This window comes from Stegostoma tigrinum, chromosome 8, assembly GCF_030684315.1.
Source record: "Stegostoma tigrinum isolate sSteTig4 chromosome 8, sSteTig4.hap1, whole genome shotgun sequence".
Taxonomy (NCBI): domain Eukaryota; kingdom Metazoa; phylum Chordata; class Chondrichthyes; order Orectolobiformes; family Stegostomatidae; genus Stegostoma; species Stegostoma tigrinum.
The window spans coordinates 30,786,500-30,799,417 of NC_081361.1; the positions used below are offsets into that span (position 1 = coordinate 30,786,500).

Genomic DNA, 12,918 nt, shown 5'->3' on the forward strand with positions numbered 1-12,918 from the left:
GCAAACTGAAACCACACACTGGGAAATAAAACATCGGCAGCCCACAGTCAGAGTGGGGTAAATGTCTCGGCCTGTGAGGGAGGGGGCTGGAGGGCCTATAAGCATTCAACCTTGAGGAGGGTAGCAACATTACACACAGACCCCTGATCTGCACAGGACACAGAGCTACAGGTTCCCAAGTCCCTGGCCACGAGTGCATTGGCTCCCTGTGTGTTGCACCTCTTCTTGTCCCAGCACGTCAACAGCCACTTCATCCAGCAGCAACACCTGTAGGCAGAGGCTAGACAAGGAATAAGGATTTTTGCCCCATGCGGGAGTTGGGGCCAGCAGGAATATTGTTCTCTGTATGTCTCATTCCTTTTCTTTCCAGACGCTGCCATAGTCTCTCAACACAGATGTCAATCTCTGCTACATCCTGTACGCACACGGAGTTAGGAATCATGCTGACACACAATTACTTTCAGGGCTACAGAGATTCAAAACAGGAGCAGTGCAAAACCAATACCATTGATGCAAAGGTGAGCCCTAAAGACAGGGTCACACAACATGGAAACAAACCCTTTGGTCTAACTCAGCTGCACCGACCAGGCATCCCAATCTGACCTAGTCCTATTTACTGGCATACAGTGTCACGTCAGCCTGGCTAGTAAATTGTCTTAAAAAACACAATCACTTTTCTTTCCCTCCCACTACATTTCAGTATTGTCACAGATTCCTCAGCCAAGGTGGAGGAAATCTGCAGTGTTGGCCTTGGAGCCAGGTATTCCACTGAGAGCACCCATCCACCCCACGAAACTCAAGGAAATCTACGCAGACATGAGGAGGACACGCAACTCCACCACACAGGCAGCCGCCCGAAGGTGGAATCGAACCCAGGTCCCTGGATCTGTGAGGGAGCAGGACTAACCACAGCGAACCACACTGCGTGTGCCGAGAGGGTGCTGTCCAGCTGCCTACAAGATCACTCAGGTTATAACATCCCAGCTCCTCCTCTCCGCCCCCCCCCCCCCCACCCCCCCAAAACCCCAATCCAGGCATCTGTTCTTGGTCTCTGGTTTCTGGACGGTAACCAATCTCCCTGACCAGCCTCTCAATTTGGGGTTTGAGGGCCCTGTGGCTCATCCTGGCTCATTACCCTGCCAAAGGCCACTTCTCTTTTAAAAGTACCCACAAGTATTATCACGCCCAACCGAACGGCAATCTCTTCCCACCAACACATCACACAAGGCATTTTTCATCTAGCAATCACTGCCGCTAAAACTACCAGTGTTCCAAGGGATTAATCTACATGCAATGTCTGTTAGGCACAATGCAATAACACCAAAAGATGAGATAAAGGTAGGAAGAGAAGGAGATTAAAGCAAAACATAGTTGAAGAGGGAGATGAAGCACTCTCTAACAACACAAAGTATCACTGCGTGCTCCCTGTCCAGTTACAAGCAGGCTTGACCACAAAAGAGGGAACCATTATCCTTGCTGTCAGGTCAACTCCAGAGCTGAACAAGAACAATACAGTTTAGGTGCGGCGCCACTACTTAGCCTGAGCACAGGGAGGACTGAGGAAATTTGAGTAATTATGCTCAACGAGGATTTAGGGCTGCTGATTTAACTCAAACGGTTCGCCAGCACAACAATTTCAGCCCCTGCTTTTATTCAAGCACAGCATACATCATAAACTCTGTTCTGAAGATGGGTCACCGGATCTGACACATTAACTCTGCTTTCTCTCCACACAGATGCTAATAGAGCTGCTGAGCTTTTCCGCCAACCTGAGTGTAAGTTCTGAGTTGCTGAGGGTTTCCAGCATTTTCAAAACACCTGAGTTATGTTTATGTTTTGGAGCAGGTGAACAGATTGTTATAAACCACAATGTTCAGGTTTCATAACAATCTAACCAGTGTTTCCTTCCAGCTGTTTTCCAACGCATTCATGTTCACTACAGCTTTTGCCTAACCAGACCAGATTTACAAAGTGCTTTCGGGAATGTGGCTTTTATGAAGACTATTTTATTCTCCAAAAGGTTACAGCAAGAAATCTCATTGCAAAAAAACAGTAATCTGATTTCAAATTGATTTCCATTTGTTCATATTTGCAGTAAGGACAGGCACAGAGTCAGAGTCAGAGCAGAAAGTTTAATTCTGAAGTCTCTGCTGTTTCAGGGCTGAGGTGTGAAGCGCAGGTAGCTTTTGGAAGACGGGAGATTCTCAGTGCGAATTCCTTTCGGGAACAGCTTGCTTGCTTCCTCGTCTGAAATGTTGGGAAGGACCATGCATTCCCCACCAGCCTGTGGAGAAAAGGGCTCTTTTTAGAGAAAGTAAAACTTGCTATTAGTGCAGAAATTTTTTAAAAAAAAACACTACAATTACATCTCCTAGGATTAGACCAAGACCCACCTGTTTCAATGAATGGTTTGACTGGATACTCTCAATTTTATTGTTTTCCACCTAATTTTGGGAGGAACCTAACTCCAACTGCAAGTTTTATCACTGGTCAATAAACAAATGCGGAATGGACCTGGATGCCAGCTTCATGCCTCATCCCATTTCCTCTTTCGTTTAAAAATCAGTGAAATTGCAGCAAAGGTATGATTTACCATTGCTTGTTTTTCCTGTCTCATAATAAAAGTTTAAACTCCTGTCCCAACTCTTCACAAGTCTCTAGGTCACCTTCTCTCTGAATTAGTGTTCTTTCATAACTAGCAGGACAGAATTACAGAATCCTTACAATGTGGAAGCAGGCCATTCGGCCCATCCAGTCCACATCGACCCTCCGAAGAGCATCCCACCCATGCCCATCATCCTCCCCCAAGCACCGTAACCCTGCATTTCCCGTGACTAACTCACGTAGCCTGGACACTATGGGCAATTTAGTATGGCCAATTTACCCAACTTGCATGGCTTTGGACTGGGGGAGGAAACTGGAGCACCCGAAGGGAACCCACACAGACATGGGGAGAATGTGCAAACTCCACACGGACAGTTGCCCGAGGGTGGAATGGCACCTGGGTCCCTGAGCCACCATGCTGCCCTATAATCCAGTCTGTTGTTTTGTCCTTGAGAGTGTGAGGACTTACTTTCCAGTTCACTGGCGTCGCCACTTTCTTGCAAGCTGTTAACTGCAAGGAATCAATAACTCTTAGGATCTCATCAAAGTTCCTCCCGGTGGTAGCTGGGTACAGGATGGACAGTTTCAGTGTCTTGTCAGGCCCAATAACAAACACCTGATAACAAAAAGGACAGAAAAAGATTCAAAAAAAAGGTGGAGCTTGGAGATCGGTCATTCCTTCCTTGAAAAATGTGAATTTGGGTTTAATCCACGATCTCACCCCAGCGGTTCATATTCCCTGTAAAAGCATTGTGACCGACTATGGTTCACCAAGGACAGCTGAAGTATATGCAAGCAGTCAGATATGTGCTCAACGCAGTAACTTTAAAAGGGGACCAGCTGTTGCCTCAAGCTCATTGGTTATCACTGAAACAGGATTAGGGGACAATTCACATTGAAGGCGGCAAGAGCCAACTCCGAGTACCTGGTGGACAACCAACACGGTGACATAACAGCATTGTACACCCGTTACCAATTTGGAAAACAGAGGAGATGATTTCTCAAATGTAATTTCTTCCAAGTCACAATAGCAGAAGGCAAGACAAACCTCTCAACTTCCTGACACACAGCTCTCAATCACTCGAGCGTGTCTACTTTCAAAGTGCCCTCCCACTGTTGGACAGAATCTGAAGCAGGGTCACCGGACCCAAAACGTTAACTCTGACGTTTTCTCTTCACAGATGCTGCCAAACTTTACCAGCAACTTCTGTTTTTGTCACAGCACAACTAAGTTGATTAACAGGTACTGAAGCTCTTAAAGAGCAGTCCCAGTTCAGCAGGTAAGCTCCATAACATCACATTATCCTGCACAAAGGAGAACTTACAGCACGAGCAGTTAGTGGTAGACCTTGCTTGTTCTTCTCTGCAGGATCAAGCATTCCCAGTTGCACAGCCAGCTCTCTTTTTTCATCAGCAATGATGGGGAATGGCAGGTTTTGAACCTGTGGATCTCCTACGTAGTGATTGATATCCTACACATGGCAAACAGAAGTCTGCATTAGTACTAACAAATACTGCAGTGTGACAACTGTAACTGCTTCAATTCCGAGGAATTCTGCTGCTAGTCTTTACGCTGCACTCAACAAAATGACAAAGAATTGGGTGAGCAATTCATTCCTAGTTTACATCATACAGTCATAGAGATGTACAGCATGGAAAGAGGCTCTTTAGCCCAACTCATCCATGCCGACCAGAAATCCTAATTTAATCTAGTCCCATTTGCCAGCACTTGGCCCATATCCCTCTAAATCCTTCCTATTTATATACCCATCCAGATGTCTTTTAAATGCTGTAATTATACAACACTTCCTGTGGCAGCTCATTCCACACATACACCACTCTCTGTAAAAGAGAGGTTGTGGCGGGGGCGGGGTGTGAGGGGTGTGTTGCAGGAAATGCGGGAGACGCAGTCAAGGGTGTTCTCGACCACTGTGAGGCATTACACTCCCGCACATCCCAGATGTCCAAGTTCTTCAAGGACTGCAACTCCCCCCCACAGTGGTCGAGAACACCCTTGACCACGTCTCCCGCAACACATCCGTCTCACCCCGCCCCTGCCACAACCACCCAAAGAGGATCCCCCTCGTTCTCACACACCACCCCACCAACCTCCGGATACATCCCATCATCCTCCGACACTTCCGCCATCTACAATCCGACCCCACCACCCAAGACATTTTTCCATCCCCACCCTTGTCTGCTTTCCGGAGAGACCACTCTCTCCGTGACTCCCTTGTTCGCTCCACACTGCCCTCCAACCCCACCACACCCGGCACCTTCCCCTGCAACCGCAGGAAACGCTACACTTGCCCCCACACCACCTCCCTCACCCCTATCCCAGGCCCCAAGATGACTTTCCATATTAAGCAGAGGTTCACCTGCACATCTGCCAATGTGGTATACTGTATCCATTGTACCCGGTGTGGCTACCTCTACATTGGGGAAACCAAGCGGAGGCTTGGGGACTGCTTTGCAGAACACCTCTGCTCGGTTCGCAATAAACAACTGCACCTCCCAGTTGCAAACCATTTCCACTCCCCCTCCCATTCTTTAGATGACATGTCCATCATGGGCCTCCTGCAGTGCCACAATGATGCCACCCGAAGGTTGCAGGAACAGCAACTCATATTCCGCTTGGGACCCCTGCAGCCCTATGGTATCAATGTGGACTTCACCAGTTTCAAAATTCCCCTTCCCCCACCGCATCCCAAAACCAGTCCAGTTCGTCCACTCCCCCCACTGCACCACACAACCAGCCCAGCTCTTCCCCTCCACCCACTGCATCCCAAAACCAGTCCAACCTGTCTCTGCCTCCCTAACCTGCTCTTCCTCTCACCCATCCCTTCCTCCCACCCCTACGTACTAACCTCATCCCGCCTCCTTGACCTGTCCATCTTCCCTGGACTGACCCATCCCCTCCCTACCTCCCCACTTATACTCTCCCCTCCACCTTCAGTCCGCCTCCCCCTCTCTCCCTATTTATTCCTGAACCCTCACCCCATCCCCCTCTCTGATGAAGGGTCTAGGCCCGAAACGTCAGCTTTTGTGCTCCTGAGATGCTGCTGGGCCTGCTGTGTTCATCCAGCTTCACATTTTATTATCTCAGAGCACACTTACTGTTTGGTTTGGGTTTTCAGAGAACAAAGCATTACAATTCCATTCTTTGTTTAGTGTTCACAATGCTGAAAATAGCACCTGGAATGGAATGACACATACATTTTGCGGTGCAAAGTTTGAAGTGATGCATTCTGAAATGCAGAAATTAGGGCAAACAATGCAAGTCAAATGATGCAATTGTAAAAGGGGCCCAGGGACAGAGAAACCCAAGATCTACATTTACAAATCTAGTTAATGAGGCTGTTCAAAAAGTATGTAGGATCCTTGGCTTCAACACTGGAGGCAGAGTGTGGTGAGTTATGTTAAATCTTTGTACATCAGGGGTTAGGCCTTAATTCTGGGCATTGTGCTTTAGGAAGGAAGTCTTGGCTTTGGGATGTTGCAGAGTAATTTAACTAGAACAATACCAGGAAGAGGGAACTCAGTTGTGTGGAAAGGCTGGAGAAGCTGGGCTGGCTCTCCGTAAGAAGAAAGTATATGGAAGGAGGTCAACAGAGGGGCTTTAAAAAAAAAGGAATAATACACAAATTGCCACTGAGAAGAGCTTTTAAAAAGTTATTTTCATTTGAAGGGTGTGGGTGTTGATGGCTGGCCAGCATTTATTGCCCATCCCCAGGTACCTTTGAGAAGATGGTGGTGAGCTGGTGAGTCCACGTGCTGTGGCATGTCCCACAATGCTATAGCTGATGACTTACAATAGTTGTCAAAACAATCTAGGGAGGAAATAAGGTGTTTATTCTTTAGAAAAAAGGATCATTATGATCTAACATGCAACTACCTGGGAGTGGTGGAAGCAGATTCAATTATAACTTTCAAAAAAGAATTGGAGCAATGCTTGGAAATGGGGAATGTGCAGGTTAAAGTCCTCAAAGTGGGACCAACTGGGCAGCTTGTTCAGAAAGCCAGGATGATGATTATAAAGTGAATAGCCTCCTTCTAAAGGCTTAATAATAGAAGCTGGAGTAGACCATTTGACACATCCAGTCTGACTTCACCTTTTAATTCCAAAGTGAACAAGTATCCAAAATGCTGCTGCTGTTTCCCAATGAATTTGAAAGATTTAGTGAGAATGCCTGACCTAGTTACATCAATTAGATTCTGGTATTCTTAATTAACAAGGGCAGTCAAAGTTTTTTTTTAAAAATAGAATTTTTTTAAATAGAATCCCTACAGTGTGGAAACAGGCCCGTCAGCCCAACAAGTCCATACCAACACTCAGAGCATCCCACCCAGACTCATTCCCCTATAACCCACCTAACGTGCATAACCCTATGAGTAATTTAGCATGGCCAATCCACCTACCCTGCACATCTTTGGACTGGGAGGAAACCGGAGCACCCGGAGGAAACTCATGCTTATACGGGGAGAATGTGCAAACTCCACAGTTTAGCTCATTAACTCCCCGTATTCAGTCACGTTAGGGATGAGCACAACGCGTCCACTCTAGGCCATGACATATGAATTTAACATGTTACATTTAGCATTGTAGGACCTACAACATTACAGATGAGCGAAATGGAAAGTTCTGCTGGCCCAACCAAGGTTGTAAGTGCGATTGCTAATATAATCCAAAATTATTTGACACGAGAGTTCAGTCAGAAAAATCTAGGCACTGATACCTTCTTGACATAAATAAGGTGGTGGACCACAGATGCATCCCTGATAAAATGGGTAAAGGGTTTACATTGGGCTCTTGACAAATTTTCTTCAGCCATCAATCTCACTGTTCTTACATCCCACAGGCCAAAGATGTGCAGGTTAGTTGGACTGGCCACAGGAATTGCAGAGTTATAGGGACAGGGTAAGGGGTGGGTCTGGGTGGGCTACTCTTTGGAGGGGCGGTGTGGACCTGATGGGCTGAATGGCCTGCTTCCACACTGTAGGGATTCAATGATTCATCAGAAATTATACGATGGTTTCTCAAAAGGTTCACATGACTTCTTCCAAGAACAAAGACAATAGAGGAGACAGAAATACTGAACGGAATAATGTATTAAAAGATCCAAGACCATATTCAAAACAGTGATTTTAATGAACTTGGGGTATATGAATGTGATTTTTAAGAAATGGTATCATTCTAATGATATGAAATGCTTTACTGGAAAAAAATAAGTTCAGACATTGAAACCTCAACAAGTTTTAAGGTGAGAGGGGAAAGATTTAAAAGGGGCCTAAGGGGCAACTATTTCACGCAGAAGGTGGTGCATTATTGGAATGAGTTGCCAGACAAAGTGGTGGAGGGTATACAATTACAACATTTAAAAGGCATCTGGATGGGTGTATGAGTAGTAAGGGTTTAAGAGGGATATAGACCAAGTGCTGTCAAGTGGGACTAGATTAATTTAGGATATCTGGTCAGCATGGATAAGTTGGACCGAAGGGTCTGTTTCTGTGCGGTACATCTCTATGACTCTATAACAGCAATATATTGACAGATATGCTAAAGATCAAGGAAGGAATAAAGCTCCTGTCTACCAGCAGGCACTCATTTTATAGCAATGTTTTACCCAAGTGTCAATTGCAACACAGATTATCGCTTAAAAGTATTCGGATAAATAAAAATTTGAAAGATATCGTAGGATGATGACACTGAAGTAGGTTTGGACAACAGCATAGGGACAAAAGTCACAAACTTTTTTCTGGTGTTACAAATGTGCTATTGTTTCACGGACAGTTGCAACAAAGTAAGATACTGTGACTTTGAATAAACAACTGGCAGGCAAGTGTGCCTTGTCACCAAGTACAAAATTCCTAATTTCAGGCCAGAGGATGTTGCCCGAATGCCAGCACTTTGCAGAGTACAGACACACAAAGAAACTATTTACTGTGTGAGAATGTTTACCAAATTACAAAATGTCAACTCCTGCCAATCCAATGGTGTGCAGCTTTTTGTGGATTTTACCGATTGCTTTATTCAGTCCAGGTTACAGGCATGTGGCCAAAGGGATTTTCTTAAAGATAGAGAAGCAGACAAAAGCACTGACTGTGCTGGCTGTTATACAGAATGCCCCATTGTAAAGTGCCCTAATAATAGGGTATAATGGCTCATTATAAAGTCAACAAAGAAATGAGAAGATTTAAATTACTGAGTCCCTGAAAGCACTTTACAATCATTTTGTGGATATATTTCTTTAGCAGATTGTACCCATGCTGGATATTTTAGACTGTAAACAGTAGGGCAGGAATTACACTGAACCCAACAGGTATATGTACAAGAGATAATGGGAACTGCAGATGCTGGAGATTCCAAGATAATAAAATGTGAGGCTGGATGAACACAGCAGGCCAAGCAGCATCTCAGGAGCACAACGAAGGGTCTGATGAAGGGTCTAGGCCCGAAACGTCAGCTTTTGTGCTCCTGAGATGCTGCTTGGCCTGCTGTGTTCATCCAGCCTCACATTTTATTATCTAGGTATATGTACAATCTTATTATAACTCAGTAGTAATTATATAGCTGCCACTGAGTGTGGAAATTTGCTGCTGTTTATGATTGTTTTCCTGCTCATCCCAATGTTGTCAAAACTCCAAATCTGTTTTTTCCCCAAATACCAGTAAGAAGTAAAACAGAACCAAGTTAATTTAATGTAGTCATTTAGAAGTGTAACACTTGAGTATTGCTGGAAAAGAACATAACTTTCACATTGTTTGCACTCATCAGGGAAATGTGTAACCGACAAGGTGCTAAAAACAATATTCCAGAATACCCCATAAAATTGAACAAGCACAACATTGATGCTGTTTCTTTAATACTGCAAATTATACCTCAAACAATTCACTTACAAGCCTCTCACTGTTTCAAGGTCAGTGAGAATCTTTCAGCACACTCACACCACTCCATTTTGCTTTGATTTTTAAAAGGTGAAATCAGGATTATTCCAATTGTATTAGTATTCATTTCAAAGCATTAAGTGCCTAGCTGTGATATTGCATGTAATAAATCATACCTTGGTCCACCCATGGTGATCTTTAACGCTGTCAACAGAAAGCGCTATCATTTTCACATTGCGCTTTTGAAATTCTGATGCCATCTTAGCCATACGACCCAACTCTGTGGTGCAAACAGGGGTGTAGTCTGCAGGGTGGGAGCACAAGAGGCCCCATCTGTACAACAAACAATAACCATCAGTATACCATCACATTTCTACTAAGTATGAAACCTTCCAAAATAAGTGGGTGTAGAGACAAACTTCTGTCCAGATATTCCACCAAGAGAAAGATAAAACCTGATCTCATTTCTAACTAGATTTAATGCATAACAAGACCACCAATAGTACCTGCTGAAAGACTCCGACTGTTAAACATTCTCTAGGCTATTGTTTTTCTAAAACTGAACAAAAACTGGCAAACTACCTTTATCAGCATTTGTGCAGTATTTAGTTATGATAACTCCACACAGTGGTCCCTGTTCAACCTCATGTGTCCTTTTAGGTCTTGTACAGAATTTTACAAGTTGGAAACAGGACATTGCACCTTTTGTTTCCTTCTTGAAGGCAATTACGCCTTCCTGGGTCTGGATCCAAAGGCAGCATTTCGTATCTCACTTGACTGGTCAAATAGAGACAAAGTTTGACAGTGATTGTGATTATCAGGGTCTTCAACAATACACACCAAAGCCCCATCTGACATTACAATTACCATCTACATACATGCACTTCCAGCATAAACTGGCTTGAGAGGGAACAGAACAGTGAACAGAAAAAATTTTTTTTAAAAATCAGTAAAAGGAACTTCACCACCTTTCAAATTCAAATTTCCCTGAATACTTTTAAACACTGTTTTACTCCTTTTTCTCTTCTGTATTTGTGCATCTAAAATTCTGTCATATAATTATACTGAAAACTCTAGTTTCTGGTAGTGTGTAATATAGTGATAATGGAGTTAATGGCTTATCATTATTTCTGACGAATGGTCCAGACCTGAAACCTCAGCTTTCCTGCTCGTCTGATGCTGCTTGGCCTGCTGGGTTCATCCAGCTCCAAACCTTGTCATGTCAGTACTTGCCAGTTGTTCTACAACAGACCTGGGCCTGAGTTGAGAAAAGCCACTAGAGAATAAAATAAAATTACCCTTATTAACCAGAGGTCCAAATTCACTTGTCCCTCTTGTATCACCTACTTTCCTCCCCCTCGATATATCTTGAATTTGTCATACACAACACAACAAAACCACTTGTCCATGAAAGACACAAATCAAATACACATTAATGAATCGGTACTAATTGCTTCCAACGTCTCCCCAGAGAGCCTGTTCTATCAAGCTAATCACTGTGATATTATTTCTGCTGATTAGAATTGTACAATTCCTCCCCCCCCCCCCCAACCCACCCCAAAATCAAAACAAGATCCAGAGTGTGGCTTCCAGACAAGGTGAAACAGCTTGTCAAGATGTACACATTTTGCAACCAAGTACTCATGACAGACAATTAAAAAAGACACTAAAAACTGTGATACCTGCATAGATCTCAAGGCCCACAAAATAATATCTGCAAACCAAATATCATAATCAGAATGACAAAACACTTCCTGATCATAGTAGAGAGAGGAAGGTGCATTATTTGAGTTACTTAAACTGCTTTTATGCTTTCACCTTGTTTTAAACTTAGACTTGAGATTGTAAACCAATTCTCCCCATATACACTGTTCAGTACAGCTTTTATAACAGCTGACTGAAGCCCAGGTATTCAGCGACTTAACCTGTTCCCCAGACAGAAGAGTTAGGAGTAATATTTCTCTGACATGAGGCCAGTGTGTTAGCCTGTCACATCACGGATTTTCAGATTGGAGGACTTATGCTTTCACAAGGTTATCAGGGAAAAGCAGAGACAACTTGGTTTTCAAAGGGTTGCTGAATTATTTCCAAAAACTGTATGAAGTTATGAACAACCTAAGCCTGGTAAGTAATCTCCTTTTTCAAAAATAAAATCAGTACACAAATTTTCCCAGGGTGTAGGGAAATAAGGACAATCGTCAGAGAACAAAATACTGCAGATGCCAGAAACCGGAAATAAAAACAGTAAATGCTGAAAATACTCAGCATGTCTGGCCACGTACGTAGAGAGAAAGAGCGAGAGAGAGAAAACACGCTTCAGGTAGATGGCCTGCCATTGGAGACAATCAACAACTAGACGTTTGTTCTCTCAGGGCGTGGAATGAATACCCTGAATACTATCAGAATTTGAAACAATGTCACAAGATCTCTGGTGATAGATTGCACAACAACTGTCCAGAGGAGGATCCACGAGTTACGAGTTTGGAAACAGGTTGCCCATCTGGAATAATAAAATGTGAGGCTGGATGAACACAGCAGGCCAAGCAGCATCTCAGGAGCACAAAAGCTGACGTTTCGGGCCTAGACCCTTCATCATCTCTGATGAAGGGTCTAGGCCCGAAACGTCAGCTTTTGTGCTCCTGAGATGCTGCTTGGCCTGCTGTGTTCATCCAGCCTCACATTTTATTATCTTGGAATCTCCAGCATCTGCAGTTCCCATTATCTCTGCCCATCTGGAATCCTGCCTTTTCTGTTTCTAACCCACAAATCTCCAGAACTGCACACTGCCAGGACTTATGCCAATGGGTTACTCGCCAATTTTCTAATCCGCCGTCCTTGCATAGGTACAGCTTCTGTTCCAGCGATATGACTTAGCATTTTTAACATGACACTTTTATTCAACTCAACCACGGTATCAGACAGACACACGCAAACTGACACGCACTAGCTTGCAGGGTCTGGTTACTTTTTTTGCGCGTGTACGTGTGTTCCCTTATCACATTTGGTAAGCAAAGTGTATAAGCTTCTTAAAGGAAACAGACGCGCGAAAGAAATATTCAATTTAAAATGAAGGACGGGTTTTATTTTCTTATTAACTAGTATTTAGATACTGGTGAATAAACGCTTTGCAACAGCGGCTTGTGCGCAGGCGCCGCGTGTCGCAACGTTCTACATGCCTAACATTTGCAATTTGCTGCAAATACTGTAATCGTTGTATTAACTTACGAGTCTCCCAGCCACTCGTGGAATTTTATCTTTCCCACGGTTGTGTCAGCTTCGAAATTTGGGAACACGTCACCTAGATTGATTCCCATTGCTGCACAGCTTCTTTCCACACTACTCCCACTAAACTGTGCGCTGGAAATTGGGGAGGGGAAATGAGGAAGCGTGTGCCAATAGGCTAAGCGAGAGCATGCGAGTTTTACCTAA

The 12,918-nt window shown here is 44.1% G+C and overlaps 1 protein-coding gene across 1 annotated transcript; it reads right to left on the reverse strand.

Moving 5' to 3' along the window:
- Positions 1-1,990: 1,990 nt before the first annotated feature.
- prdx6 (peroxiredoxin 6) lies at positions 1,991-12,869 on the reverse strand. The gene is made up of 5 exons (XM_048539462.2): positions 12,715-12,869; positions 9,666-9,822; positions 3,930-4,076; positions 3,074-3,220; positions 1,991-2,284 (listed from the first exon to the last, which is right to left on the reverse strand). Exons 1-5 carry the CDS (start codon positions 12,801-12,803, stop codon positions 2,156-2,158), a joined length of 669 nt encoding a protein of 222 aa, XP_048395419.1. The 5' UTR covers positions 12,804-12,869; the 3' UTR covers positions 1,991-2,155.
- Between the last annotated feature and the right edge of the window lie 49 nt (positions 12,870-12,918).

What these genes read in the sequence shown, in the direction of transcription:
- prdx6 (XM_048539462.2), bottom strand. Translation starts at nt 12,803, where the DNA reads ATGGGAATCAATCTAGGTGACGTGTTCCCAAATTTCGAAGCTGACACA. An exon ending in CACGAGTGGCTGGGAGACTC is followed by an intron (nt 9,823 to 12,714) that starts GTAAGTTAATAC and finishes TTTGTTGTACAG; the next exon opens with ATGGGGCCTCTTGTGCTCCC. An exon ending in TACCACTAACTGCTCGTGCT is followed by an intron (nt 3,221 to 3,929) that starts GTAAGTTCTCCT and finishes TTTTGTTATCAG; the next exon opens with GTGTTTGTTATTGGGCCTGA.